At 37.8% G+C, this 14,924-nt stretch overlaps 1 protein-coding gene across 3 annotated transcripts in view; it reads right to left on the bottom strand.

Annotated features, from left to right (window-relative positions):
• Window positions 1-14,924, bottom strand: part of OSBPL2 (oxysterol binding protein like 2) — a 39,281-nt gene that overhangs the window by 3,760 nt on the left and 20,597 nt on the right. For all 3 annotated transcript variants that reach the window (XM_080403673.1, XM_080403671.1, XM_080403672.1), the window contains 11 exons: window positions 13,233-13,380; window positions 12,912-12,987; window positions 11,062-11,196; window positions 9,902-9,999; window positions 9,015-9,197; window positions 6,055-6,162; window positions 4,630-4,719; window positions 3,879-4,002; window positions 1,829-1,957; window positions 946-1,069; window positions 177-267 (listed from right to left, as the gene is read on the bottom strand). In XM_080403673.1, the coding sequence (XP_080259799.1) occupies window positions 177-267; window positions 946-1,069; window positions 1,829-1,957; window positions 3,879-4,002; window positions 4,630-4,719; window positions 6,055-6,162; window positions 9,015-9,197; window positions 9,902-9,999; window positions 11,062-11,196; window positions 12,912-12,987; window positions 13,233-13,380 (1,306 nt within the window). The remainder of the gene's footprint in view (window positions 1-176; window positions 268-945; window positions 1,070-1,828; window positions 1,958-3,878; window positions 4,003-4,629; window positions 4,720-6,054; window positions 6,163-9,014; window positions 9,198-9,901; window positions 10,000-11,061; window positions 11,197-12,911; window positions 12,988-13,232; window positions 13,381-14,924) is intronic.

Genomic DNA, 14,924 nt, shown 5'->3' with positions numbered 1-14,924 from the left:
AAGTTATCAGCAATTTTGGCTTCCAGCTCCCGTATTTAACTGTTGACCCAGCCAGACACTACAAATTGTGCTGTCATGCAGGAAGTCAAACACACGCTGTCTTGAATAAGAACACTTTAAGCAGTACACCAAACCAGTCCAAGCATTAAACAAATGCACAACTTCTTCCCCCTTACCGTGTGTGCCACTCCACTTCATCTTTTGCACGTTCCTTGCGAGCAGCTCTTTGTTTCTCTTCTAGTCTCTCTTTTTCTTTGCTAGCCACATCTAACAAACATTTCAAGAGAAATCGGTTGCTTAGTGAAATAGAAACAAAAATACAGAAAACACAGAAAAGACTGCAGAGAAACAAAATATTTAAGCACGAGAAAGCATTTGCCGTACACAATCTCACTGAACAATGAAAATCTCAGGCAACAAAAATCTAAAACTGTCATTTCAGGAAAGCTGCTACTACAAACACAAAGTCAAAACTGAAACTTTGATGTTTTATCTACCAGAAACTGCACTGAGACAGCAGGAAAGAACTTAGATTAGGCATAACAGAGAAAGTATTTTTTTTTCACTATTTGGCCATGAGTTTTTTTCTGACAAACACCAGAGCAACAGAGCATGTCTGTTCACCACATGTCTTTCCAGACAAACTCCAGAGCAAGAGAGCATGTCTGCCACTTCCCCCCAGGTTAACAAACATGCAAATACACCATAACATAGGATAGCAGCCTTGGGATCCATCTTGGACGCATCTGCTCTCCCAGACTTTTCTGGGAGAAAACAGACATCATACATTGTTCAAAATCATGTTCACTAACATAGGATGAGAAAGAGTTAAGGCTTCTCTAGGAATGAGAAACCGAAGACGTCGTTCCTCTGTCAACCAACCCTCCCTTCAGTCACCCCTCTCAAAACTTAACTCGTGAAATATTTCCTCCAGCAAACACATACCCATGTTTCCGTTTTCCATATTTCTGATATCTGGACGTAGCCGACAGTCAGTGGGAGCTAATATTGCTTCCATGCCTTTTTCTAGCTCATTGAGACTCACAGCAAAACTGGTGAAATTGTACATCTTAAAGGAAATTAAAGATAACGTACAAGTTATTTTGGCAAAGTGGCACTGGGTCCCCTATACTGAATGAATGCAACAGAATTTCCAAGAGAAATTACAGAGTCAAACCTTCTCCCACCTGCTACCCTGAAAGCAAGGTTAGGTTCATACAAAACTAGGGTTTTTTGTTGGCGTGGAGGGAGACAAGGAAGGGCAGAAGGTGATGGAAATCACAGCTTTTGTTTTTTAAGCCGTCTGCTTCAGAGAATCAAGACAGATTAACCTCCACGTGTGATATTTAACATCATGATATTTTTACAAAATAAAAAATAAAAAACCCCAAACACCCACACCTAAAAGACAAAAAAAATCAGGTTGCAAATATTGAAGTTAATATCTGGCTGCTCATTTACCACATTCTTTGGAAGCCTGTCTTTAACAGCAGGGTCAGCAGAAGGGAATGCGTATCCATATTTTAGCCACTCTAAGTGCAAAGATCTCACAACAGTTTAACCTAACGCACCAGGCTCACACTGAAGCAGCTGCAGTCAGAGCACACATTCTTTCCACCAACTTCAACACAGCAGCGATGCTTTCAGCACAGGAACAAAGCAGAGAGCTTACTGTAGTATAATTTTACAGCTGCAGCAAGAACCGCCAGAGCCTGTCAATGTGAACGCTTAAGGACGGACAATTTCACAAGGTTTCCCTTGCATGCCACTCATGTTCTCTTGGGTAAGTCACTAGGGTAGCAATACACAGACTGATTGAAACAGTTACCTGTGATGAGTTTGGTGGCCTACTATTTATTCTCCAAAGCAATTTACTGCCTGGTATAAACTGCACTGTATCTTGAACCTCTGGCATATCATCAGCCTCATCGTTTTCGGATTTAATAACATCTTCACTCTGAAACAGAGAGAACATTTGGCAGGGGAACAAAGGGAAATTGGACAGTTTCATCTGGAGTTCTACAGTGACTGTTGAAGAATCTTTTCAAATTTGAGATACTAAACACTCTCCTGTACTTCTGCCTCACCTCTCATTTCCTTTTCCTCACTCTATACTATTCCTCAAATTTTTAGCGTAATGTCTTGCTCCTGCTATGTCTGAATAGTCCCCCACCACCTATGTACAACTTGAATTGTCTGTTTAAAAAAAACAATACTAGAAAATTAGTGTCTTTCATAAGTCTTTCGCTTCCCTTCTATCCCATGCCATAGCTTAATTTCACCTAACATGACTACTACTTCTTCAGATTGAAATGAGCCAAGACTGCAATTTAACCAGTTCCTATAATGGCATAACAAAGATAAACAAGGCATGCCTGCTTTTGGGTAGTGCTTCACCATTTGCAAAAGATCTGGACGTATGATTAAAAAAAACACCAGCTATGCCCTTGTTTCAGTCTGTTTTCCTGCCATCTAGATTCTAACAACTATTAGCACTGCCAATTTCCTGTGAAGGCTGTATGTACTTGAGTTTATAAATACAGTGTCTTTATTCAAAGCTCCTTTGTTACCAGATGCACTGCTATAATGCATATATAAAATCAAATGCAGTACTCTTCAAGAGGCTGCTCTCAGAATCTGAGAGAATCTGACTGTTGTAGGACAGCTACACCGTGGCATTTCAGAGGATCTCACCATGAGAAACCATTTAAAACCACAACAGCCAGAAGGAAAGTCTGAGGCAGTAACATCCTAGAGTCAGTATCACAGTCTTCCTCCCTCCCCTCACTCACACCCCCTTGCTATTTTCTTCTGCCCCCTCTGACATGACTCATTTATTTCATTCAAAAATACCCTATTAAATTAAACAGGGCCTGTTTTATACACTAGAAAACAGCTCCATATGGTTAAGAGTCTAATTTCAATCATTTGGTTTGAGCATTCATTATTTAAAAGGACTCTTTTAGGCTACTTTCCATATCAACATCTGGTTTACTGTTAGATATTTCCACATCTAAATATAGATTCAACAGGAAGGAAGGAAAGAAAGAGTTGAATTTATTTTTATTTTTTTTAGGATGAACAGAACTTTATTATTAAAAAAAAAAAAAAAGTTGTCAAAATATAAGCCTGTACCATGACAGACTCCAGAGCTGAAAGCAAGGCCTGATGTCGCTCTACATTCTTCTGATGGGAATACTTTTTAATAAAAGTTTGAGTCTCTTAACGTTAAAAGCGATTAGCTTCTGTTTACCTTATTTTCATTTTCAAGGAGCAATCAGGGTCTGCAAAACCCTGCTGGTATCAGGAAAAACCCAGTAGTCCTCTGCTGCACCATGCAACATTTTGCATTTTCCACGTAACACTGAGGCTTTGGCAGTAACTTACCTGACACTGTTTAGATGTGATGAAAAAGCCCTGCATGTTTCCAGATCCCTTTGTTGTCAAAACTACATCATAAACTCAGAAAGGCTGCATCACCAAAAGCCATAACTGACTTAGAAAACATGTAGATTTTTTTTTAATGCCCAAATTCTAGTATTTTTACATGTGGAGTTGGCAGTAGAGCCACTTTACTCATTCAAGGACTGGACAACATCAGCTTGAGGGCTGGTATTTGAGGACGACTTCCTGACATTATCTCCAGCAAACACCATTCCTATGGGCTCTGTTCAACACCAGCAGCTCACACGAAAGGCTATACGAGTTCAAAGTGCAATGCCTTCTTACGGGACTAACAGCGCCCGCATCCAACCCCTATCAAAACACAGACTGTTTTAACCCTCCATTCACCACCACCCCACCATTTCCATAAAGGTGTTTTCCTTTCACTTCTCATATTTCAGTATCTTTTCTCCCTAAAGAATCTTGAACCTTACCGGCTTCAATTTCTTCTGCTCACCACCTCTCTTTTCATTCTTTTTGTAAGTCTCATACGTAGTGGGATCAGTGCACCATAAGCATTCTGTCCACTTGCCATAGATCACACACAGCTTCTTTCTGCTGCAGAGAAAGCAAAGCAGACTTAGCTTTGGCTTAGAAGGCTTTAAAAGAAGCAAAGGCATGCAGATTCTGGTCTATATTAAATACCCAGCTTCCTACTTTGCTGTATTTTATGTTTCTTTGCAGATTTCTTAGAAGCCAGCTATCTGATAATGCAAAGAAAAGGTTTCAGCCTATTCCAGTCTTTCTGGCATTCAGTCCTGCAGAACACTCGTGAATTAGTCACGTGCTTTTGCCACTGTTAAAATTAGTCTGGGTGCAAAAAAGCCAACAGTTTACAATACAGAAACTCAGAGTCACAGAACAGGTTTACATTTGATTAAAACCTTTCAATAACCATATTCTCATTATTTTAAACTGAAGACTGGAATCGTGACTGTACAACAGCGAAATCACTTGCGACTACTCTGCATTTTCCCTGGACACCTTTATTTCCAAAGACTGGAATTTTTCTAATAATGCTCTTAAAATGATCATTCTAGAATCAAGGGGTTTAATCCTGACACAAAGAACAGAAATGGGTTACAATCTGCATTGCCAGCATCACATCAATCGTGGTCACTATGCCAGCACAAGAAATGCCACAGTGCTCAGAAACAGAGAAGCCAAGAGGCTTTTATCACTTACTTTTTGTCCTGAATGTATCCCTCTACTCTGTGAAGCTCTTTCCCAAACAGTCCACACGGTTTAAAATTAAGGACACATTTATCTCCAGTACTGTAGAGGAAATAAGTACATAAGCTTGCTTAAAGAAGCAAGCCCCTAAATGTATTAGTAAGTTTACTTTTTTACCGCATTCAGCTTTTGTTGTATAGTTACAGTCAGCTAGGGGGTAGTTATTTATATCATTATTTTTCTTTAACTATGGCTTATTATCTGACAAGGGCATTAAAAAAGGCACACAACTTTCAAAATTCCACAAAAAAGAAGTCAAGGTGCACATGAAGACATTAGCCTGTGAAAGCCAACTGAAAACGCGACCGTACTTCCGAGTTGCATGTGTATCTTAAAGTTATCAAAAGTACTAGGAATAAAACTGAATGCAGTCTCACATGCTACTTAACTCACACTATTAACACACCACATTTCACATTAATATATATTTACAGCTAATTGTAACAAGAAATAACTTTTACAAGTGACCTACGCAGAAAAGTCTAGTTAAGTGCGTTCAGAAGTTACCTCTAAATTGTCTACCAAAAATTCTGAACTAAACATTTTACAAACATAAACCAGTATTATAGTCCAGCATCTTCCTTGCATTGATATGTACACATATGTAAATAATCTCTCCCAGGGAGGTATCAGGCCAAGTTTCTATGTCAAGCACAAAGCATACAGAGACCAACCTGGGTCTTCTGTGCAAATGTGGGAGAAAGGATTGTAGGTTTGATGTGGCAAGTATCAAACCAGCAGCCCTGCTGAATTAAAGCTCCCATTTACTGACAGAAAAACATGTGCAGAATTAATAGTTGTCACAAAACTCTCTCCCTCACCATTACAGGACATAATTTATTTTATATAAGGTAAAAAGCTTTTATATATGCAGAGCAATTGACATGCTCTAAGTTCACGTTACCCTACTCTGCAGTCATTTTTCTGTGCTGTATCCTTAATTTAAGACATTCTTTATTATCAAAATTAAAAAGAGTGCCAAATCACAAACAATATGATGGAGGTCCACTGCAAGCCTCTGACAATTATTCCATTTAATGGTTCTGGAGTTAAATTTAATTTCTCTTCTCTGCCAACAGGGCTGAATTTGAATGGGTAACTCACAAATGTAAAATTTTTGCATCCCGTAAGCCATCTAGCCTTGTCCCTTTTCATTAACATTATTATGATACTAAGTCCAGTTTAACTAATAGTTTGCATTTGTCAGAAGGGGGGGGGGAGGGGGAAGAAAAAAGAAAAAGAAAAAAGGGGCAAGACTGGACCTACAAACGAAAGCTTCCTGGGTATCTGACAAAGATCAAAACTATCTGCTGTGTAACAACAGCGAGCACGCGCCAGTCCCTACAAGCCAACCCTGAGTGTCATGATTAGCATTACCTGTGATTTACAATTTCTACCGTTCCATATTGTTCTAACCACAGTTTACCAATAATTACATTATGTACACAACAGGTTGGATTCGTCCATGTGTAAGCTTCATTATGTCTGTAAAGAAAACAGAGAAATAAATTATTTTCTTGAGTTTGAGATGGAATGTAAGCCTGTTTTCAATTCTGTTCATGGTAGGGCAAAATATTTAGCTCTCCTATGAACAGCCAGAAGTTAACTTCAAAACCAAAAAGAAACAGACTTTTCTTTATAAGTCAACAATGTGTTCTATCTAAACATTAGTGTGAGTTAATAAAGTGGTATCTCCTTTATTTTTCTTGCTTCCCACAGAGTTGAAATAGTAAGTTTTACAGTTGCTGTGCTTTTGATTACAAATTCCAGCCCAACATAAACAGCAGTCCAGGAATTCATCTTTTACATTTGCACTTTTAAAGTTATATGTGATAAAACATAGTATTGCAGGAGAACTGGAGTGACAAACTAACATCTAGCAGTGTCTTTTATTTGGCTACTGCAGCAGCACTGCAAACCTCTTCTTAAAGCTCCTTCTTGTAAACATCTATCATAATCTAGAGAGTAACTTTTTGTGATAAAAAAAGCACTGAACATAAATATTTACATTTTCTAGCAGAGATTAGTCACTACCAGTTTGGACAAAGATTTGATATGAAGACACTCCTCCCCAGGGACCAGTCAGAATAACCCTCTTAAACAAATTTCCATTTTACAAACACTGAGTGGTAAAAGGCTTTTGAACCTGAGGAGAGTTGACATGAGTCAGCAAACTGCGTAACTGGCTTCCACAAATATGCCACAAGTTTCCACACTGGTATATGAAGCCTGCTCCCGTGTCACTGAAGGCAACGTTGGGCGTGTGTATGGTTTGGGGTTTTTTTGAGTTGGTTGGCTAACACCACTGGGACACAACAGCACTATATTCAAGCTTCACGAACATGGTATTTAACAATCCAGTTTATTACTCAACTCCATCTTTTCCCCAAAGATTTACTAAGAAGGAAAAGTCCTAGAATTGAAGAATTTTCCACTTAGCTTCATTTTGGTTTTAATGTATTGTGAAATTGATGAATTAACAGATTCTAAACACCTTACGAAGACTTTATTGTAAAAGTGGTCAAAATGTTAAACAGGATTCCTATTATCAGCAGCTCAGCAGAGTCAAAGCCATCTACTCTCACTCATCTTTCCATGCTGGGAAAAGAAATGCTGAAGTTATCCGGTTGGCAATCAGTCCATCTTAGGAAAGATGGCAAACTATTTTAATATTAAAAAAAAACAACTAGAAACAAGCTGCATCCCCCTTCACAACAAATGCCTTGTACTTCTACTTCCAGTAAGTATGGAAAGCACACTCCTATTTAATATTTCCAACTGGCCTGTTATTTTCCAGTACAGAAAAAAAACAGATCATTGAAATCTGACCATATTCCATAGCAACTTGTCTTCAAGCATACTTTAGAACAATGACTACTCTTCAAGTGGGGAAAAAAATTACCTCACCAGCACGCCCTAAATTCATCCCACCAGCCTTAGCACACATTTTTATTCATGAACTACTTGATACCAAAAGCTGTATAGCATAAAACAAAAGACAGTCATGGCCAGTGCTGATAAATTAAAGTGTGCTTTCTAACGCATGTTTTGAAAACAGGGCCATGGTAATCAGAGATGCAATACTTAACACTGACTTGCAGTTTTGCTTCCCGAACAGTTACTTGTTCACTCTGGCCCTGAGCAGTTCTCAGACTACTCAAACCGACAGAGCAGTATGAATCACAACACTGAGAGTCTCAAAATTTGATTTCAACTTCTGCTGCCAGCATGATGCATTTATTAAAAATAAATGCTTTCATCATTTATATTCCAGTTTAAGTCTGCGCCCTGTAACTTGATTAGGTAGAACAAGAATTTTAATAAGTCTTCTAAATAAAGGTTCCCTCTCAAGCAAACTTTTTTTGTCATGTCTGCGTTCTACACTAACATTCATAGTTCTACATTCAGAAGAAATTTCCTCCATTTCCATCACCATTTATATCCAAGTTCATACTTTTATAAGCTTTGGAAGATTAGATGCCAGCAACTCAAAAATTAAACTATACTTTCAAAAGAAACTACAGGAAAAGTCAATGCTTGGATACGGCAGGCAAGTTGACTCTATCAAAGCCAAATGTCTAGAAGATTCCTAAGGCAACATTTCAAAACAACCTCATTTAAGCCTGAGGAAAGCTTTTATAAAAGCACCTTTAAGTGTTCAATTGCAGAATACTTTTTCTGCAACTATTATCTAGTGCATCTTTATGTCCTGCTTGGGAAAGCTCAAGACTCTGCATCACCAGGGCACAAACCAGCTTATGGAAAGTCATGTAATTTATGAGACATATGCAATTAGCCACAAGTTGGGGAGCAATCTGTAGAGGCATTCTTGGTTTTAATAGGAAAGTGATCATACACAGGCAGTGTTAAAGAGGTGACAAAGCAGTCCTAACAAGTTTCTCATGTGCCTTTATCACATAGAACAGCTATTCTGAAGATGCAGTTCTTTCCACAAAACCATATGCACACAATCAAAACCAACAATAACACTGAAAAGCAAGATTAGCTTGAATAGCCGGTAATAGAATTTTATCTCTCTATTTAATTTTAACATGCCTTCACAGAATTAGCTTTCAGAAGCATTCAATTTTTAAGAAATGCCGATTTTTATAGTAGAAAAACTGGGTCAAAGTGCTACAGCTATGATTTAATGTGAAAAAAAGAGTCCTGAAAGTAAGCAGTTCAAATTAACTTGCAAAAACCCTCTTACAACCTCTTCAGCAAGTTTTTTTAGTAATCACCTACAAAGAGCCAACAGAATTATTATCACCTATCTTTTTATTCAAGTAAATATTAAGGAGATCAACATAAAAAAGGTATTTACTTCTCATACTTACTTCAGAAGCTCCAAAGTAATTGTTCCCCGAGGCTCCGCTTCTATACTCTTTCCCCAGAATTTTAGTTTGGGATAGATTGATCCATGAAAAATAAAGTCCTTATTGAGGCCTTCAGAATAAAATGCACTAATAGGTGGGTGGTGGCTGACTTGCTCAGATATAAACCTAAATCCTAAATCCTCCCTAGCAACAACAAAAGAGAGCATTACACAGTAAATATTTCTTTTAATGTTAAAAGAGAAGAGTTACTCAATACTTTAAAAAACTTTGAAGCGTTTTTCAGTTAAGCTGAAAGTGAGACTTTTCCCTTCCTAGTCCCACGACACATTTACAATTAATGAAATGAAAGAATCTGTACTCTGAACACTTCCTCTTCATACCCAAAATCAACCCACATTCAAACACCTAAATGACTTTCTACCCAAAAAGGCACCTGAAGAAGTTTAACTGAAATAACTCATGAAAACAGTGAAACTCTTTGGGTAGCAGGAGAAGGTCTGACTGAAAATTCTTTTATCCACTGCCGACATATCACCCACTTAAGCAAGCTGGAAGTTCTAACAGACGAACCCTTCTATCAGACATGACCAGCAAAACACTATTTAAATTAATTAAATGTCAGGAAATGTCTTTGGGGAAGACCATAGACCAATTTTTCTCTGAATAATTTGAAGAATACTCTGCCTAAACCTAGAAATAAAATTCTAGCTTTTATAACAACTTCTCAAAGATTTTGAGATAGTTTGGGGAAAAGAACTTTAGCTATATTCACAAATATATTTTAATAATTTTTATTTATTTCACTGAATAAAAAACCAAACTAGTGCAAGAGTCTGCTAACTCAAGAACACAGACAGCCCCAGCTCCCAGTTTAAAGTAATTATTACCTGGTTAATTCATAGGTTTCTCCTAACAGCGGGTTAAATGGTTTGCCAGTTCTCTCCCACTGAGAAGCTACAGCAGAAACTGCAAAAGCAGCTACAGCCTAGAAGCAAATTAAGAACACATTGTTATGAGAATAGTATATTAAAACTCTTAAGTTTAACATATTATATTCATTGCATATTACAGTATTTCATTTCTTCCAAAAAGGAAGTGCTATATATTGCTTAAGGCCAAAACATTTGTATCCCATAGGATAAGTGATACAGAAGTGGGGAAATAGAAGCAGTTAATCTCATTTCCAAAAGGAATTATTTTCCATAGTAAGTTTTGACAGGTTACACTCTGCCCCATACTTCTACACCCACCTCTAAGAGAAGAGCCTGTTTTTTTAAATCTACTCTTCCTTTATTTTGACTGTCCCCCACACTCAGCTCATTGGGAACAGTCTTGCTTTTCCAGGCAAGCATCACTTTAACCCAGATGAGATTTCTTGAATCATACCAGCAGGTACACATGACACTTAGAAGCTCCTCCAGGCTGCTAAGTAAGTCTATGTATTACACAAACACAGAATACAAGATATATTCCAGTTTCACTCAACTAAAGACAGAGCTCTGAGCAATACCAGTATAACCTAATGTACACAGGCCTGGTTTCACCATATTCGGTTCCTTGTTGCAAGACCAGCCATGTACCATATCCTACTCCCAACAACAAACAGCTCTGGGGAAGAAAATAGTAGTGAAGCTTGTCTCTGTCACAGGAATTTTTCACCCAGTAACTTAAAAATCACGGAACCACTCAACAAATCAATTTATGACGACTTAAAGCCAAGATTGCGTCTTCACAACACATAAAACCACAAAATGAGACACAGTTAAAGCAGCCCTGAAAAGGGTTCAGGTCCTTGGGCATCATCAATTGTGGCACTCTCCTGCACTAGACTTTTGGTTCAAGCCCTGTACACAGCATCAGGTGTGAAAGTATCACAAATATCTGATACAGCCACCACAAAACAAGAAACTTTTCCAGACAAATACGAGCATTCTTGTAATAGCTCCAGAGAAAGAAATACATTCAAGCAATAAATTGTCTTAAAATTAAATACTCTGGGAGAAAAAAAAACTTCTGAACTAACCAGAAAGTGGTAGCTGTTCCTTACCTGCATTCTTTCCAGGGGGTCTGCATGACTACAAGCCTTATTAATGAGGTATATATGTTCCATGTATTCTGTTATTCGTTGGAGGAAACTCAATGGCTCATTGAAGACAATAGGCATCGTAATCTTAGACAGCTCCTAGGTAACAAAAGGATAAATTAACTTAATGTCGTGTCTAAGAAATTAACAACCGACAACAACAAGGATTTTGAAAATAAGTAGTGGGTTAGTTTATTTATAGCATTCTCCAAAAGACATCTGGCAAGCCTACAGTAGACCTCTAACTGCTATAGCTTGAAAGGGGCTAAAAGCCCAGTAGAACCCTACTAGCAATCGGAAAGAATGAACAACTTCAAAAATTAGTCCAGCTAACCTAGTAAATTCAGGAAAAATGTTACCTTCTATTCTGTGGTCTACATAAACCAGAAGAGGTTAAAATTTCCATAGATAGCAACAATAATGTGCCAAACAGCTCATTACTGATATTTAAGTACCACGCATTCCTTTGAAATCCTCACACACTATTTGCATAAAATCTAACTATTTTACTGCAGTAACCACAAATTATTTTTTGAAAGGAACAGTTATATAAAGAATAGTATTTGAATTGCTCTAACAAATTTTACTGGCTTTATTTAAGCAACCTGTTATTTGCGTCAGGATGTTTTCTCATTTCAAATGTGGATACAAGACAGACACGAAGCTCACACAGAGATTTCCAGTTCCCCATGTCTTTTATTATATCCAAGCAAATCTGGCTCTTTAATCACAAAGTTGCACTCATGAGTGAGCAATAAAACATCATTTCAGTGCTTAAAATATAGTGAAAAGGATAATGCCACCAGATTAAGTTGATGCAGTATTTTCCTCACATTGCCACAGGCAGTAAAGTAAAGAAAATAATGTTACCCCTAACTGACTTAAATTGATTTGGTCCAAGCAAAGCATTCTAGCAGATAGGCCACTCATCCTAACAAAAGGAGTTTTGACAGCACAGGTGTATCTCTTAGATGACAGAAGTTAAGCCAGCAGAAGGGCTCACGGACTTGTCTGTTGGGTTCACAAAGGACTGTACTGGCAGACCTAGACTAGATAGGAATGTAATTGCTTAATGCTTCTAAAAAGTGACTGTGGCAGGAAGGCCCTCCAGTGCAGAACATAATTTTCATTCCTAATAAAAGTGAAATAATCAAACATGTGACTGAATTCTTAAAGGATTAAAAGGGAACAGCAGTGATGGCCAGTAACTATGCAAGCATCAGTGTCCTTTAACAACACAGAGCAATGTAAAGGTCTGTGTCCCTGCATCCAAGAGTAAATCTTGTGACCAAATTATATCATACCATTAATACCTGAAGCCTACAGTGGGCTTCCTGAGAAGTTTCCTGTCCCTTCAGTCAGATAAAAGCTTTTTTTTTTTTTTTTTTTGGCATAAGCTGCTTAAATTATGGAGGGGGGAGAGGGGTGCACAAACACAACAAAAAATCCCCAACTAAAACCATCACACCAAAATAAAGCCCTAAATCACATTTTGCTAAGTAAAGAACAAAAAAAAGCAGAGAAGAAAGCATTGGGTTAATCAAATATATTGTATTTGAATATATTTTTAATGGCCTTCATCTTTCTTATAGGACAGCCTTAGAAACACCAATCCACATGCTTCAACAGCTAAAGAAGGTAAGAAAATAGCACCATTCATAAGGAACATTGAGATTTAGAGCTGCAATTTAAGATGCTGTTCCCTACAGAAAAACGTACCAGGTATTATTCTGTGTCTTAAGGTTTAAGCAATAAAACCAACTAGCTAAAGTCAGGAAATCTAACATCGGCATGTTTCACCCAAGCTAACTTACCAGTCCAATGCATTTTTTTAATATGCTCCACACACTAAAATCACTTCTAGAAAACATTGGGGCAGGTAATGATGTCCTGTAATTGGAAGAAAACAACTGTCATTATCAGCCCCTTAAACAACCAGACACTTTCACTCATAGGTACTGAAGTAATTTATGAAGGAAGCAAAGAATTAACTTAAGAGTTGACACAGATGCGGACAAGTGAAATGCCTTTTCAGCTCCAGAGAATTAACCTTTGCCAATGAGACAGTAACACCCTAAAAATAATGAGCCAGCACATACCCACTTCTCATTTACTACGTAGTACTATGTGTTTACCTGTGTCTCTTAATTCCATTTTCTTGAATCTCTGTCTCTCCGTTATGCTTTCCAGTCCTATTGCTTTGGTGTGGATCGAGATCAAGCATTTCTGCAACCTTGTGATTTGCTTCTGAAAAGTCTCCTGAAGAATTGTCAGAATCAAAGCCTGTATAAAAACCGTAAGGCAACAGTTTTCTTAGGAACCTTATTATGCCACAGAGTGCCACTCACACTGTGTAACTCTCACAGCACCAGTTATTTTATTTTAAAGGATATGAGTGAAAACCCATTATTAAGTGACCTAATTTCCAAGAGTATTTAGAGCCAAGTATTGCATTAGAATCAAGCATGCTCAACTAATTTTTCATGCTGCTGAATATAAAACCAATTTAGAACCTTACAAGTTCTTCAGTAGCTCCTAAATCAGATTAGCTGTATTGTCTCTTCTTCAGAGCTGCAGTGTGATTACTATAATTTTCTTCAGTTATGTAGCTTTCCTCAAAGACCTTAAAAAAATAATTTATCCTACTTATACTGCTAACAGGCAAGGAGCTGGGGCAGGTAGAAAAGGAATATTTTACAATCCAGTTGCAATCATCCAAACTACCAGAGCAACAGAAATGAAGGATATCCAACTTCTTTTTGCCATCCATGTATACAAACCATATAACACTTCCCTAACGGTTACAGCAAGAACATGTGGACACCAAGATGAACTGAATCATTCCCTGAGCTCTACAAGAGACGCAAAGCATGACCTATTATAGGCGGCTCCATTCCCTATAACCCAATTCCATCCACTTGGGTAGATAACTACTGGAAACCCAGTTGTAACTAAATGCCAGCACCCCTGGTAACAACATGCTTTGAACAGCTTTAACCATAAAAAAAAAAAGTTAAACCAACAGGAGTCTACAGGAAAATAAGCTTTTGTAATCAGGCAGCCCCAAGTACTAGTAGGACTAAACCAACAACCCAAGGTTTTAGTTGACTTTTTAAGTCACGCTACCTCCCCTCCACACACTTAGAGTAACAACAATTTATTTCTGCATTTGCCTTTCAATAAGAAAATTTTAAAAGCATTTTATGCATATAGACACACACACACTTGGTCACTATCAAAAGCAACAGGCATCTTGTCAATGCTGCTACACAGACTGACTGCAGAAATGAAACAATTGTTAACAAATAAGGATCAACTGCAGCATCAACACAGATCACCCTAAACCGATGCATTAATACAACCCCCCCTTCACAACTGTCACGGTGTCACAACAGCAAGCACTGCTGATCGTTCAGTGTAATAAAGGAACATTTTTGTTGAAAATAATTCAAAAGAGCATCAAGTCCTTTCTGAGTGACACAATGGTCAATTCTTCATCAGGAACCACAAGACTACTTCAGTCTTCCAGTTTAAGAATCAGAACCCAAAGCAACATGAAAACATGCATATTTGCTGGTGTACAATTCTTGTTTCAATTGGTGTACACAGTTGTAAGGAATCCACTAACATAATTTTGCTATTCCTTTCATTCCAGCTATCACAATCTGGGCAACCACTTGCCTATGTGCTGACAGTCACCATCACACTCAGCTACAGCCCAAAGTCCAGTTGTGGACACAGAAAGATTCCAAAGTATTACAAAGCATGTAAGTACTCTAATGGAGTAAAGAAATCAGTTTTGACAAAGACTATTTCAATTTTAAATA

This window comes from Falco punctatus (genome assembly GCF_963210335.1).
Source record: "Falco punctatus genome assembly, chromosome: 10".
Classification (NCBI taxonomy): domain Eukaryota; kingdom Metazoa; phylum Chordata; class Aves; order Falconiformes; family Falconidae; genus Falco; species Falco punctatus.
The sequence above is the reverse complement of the archived record's forward strand: the minus strand, read 5'-3'. Positions and strand labels throughout refer to the sequence as shown.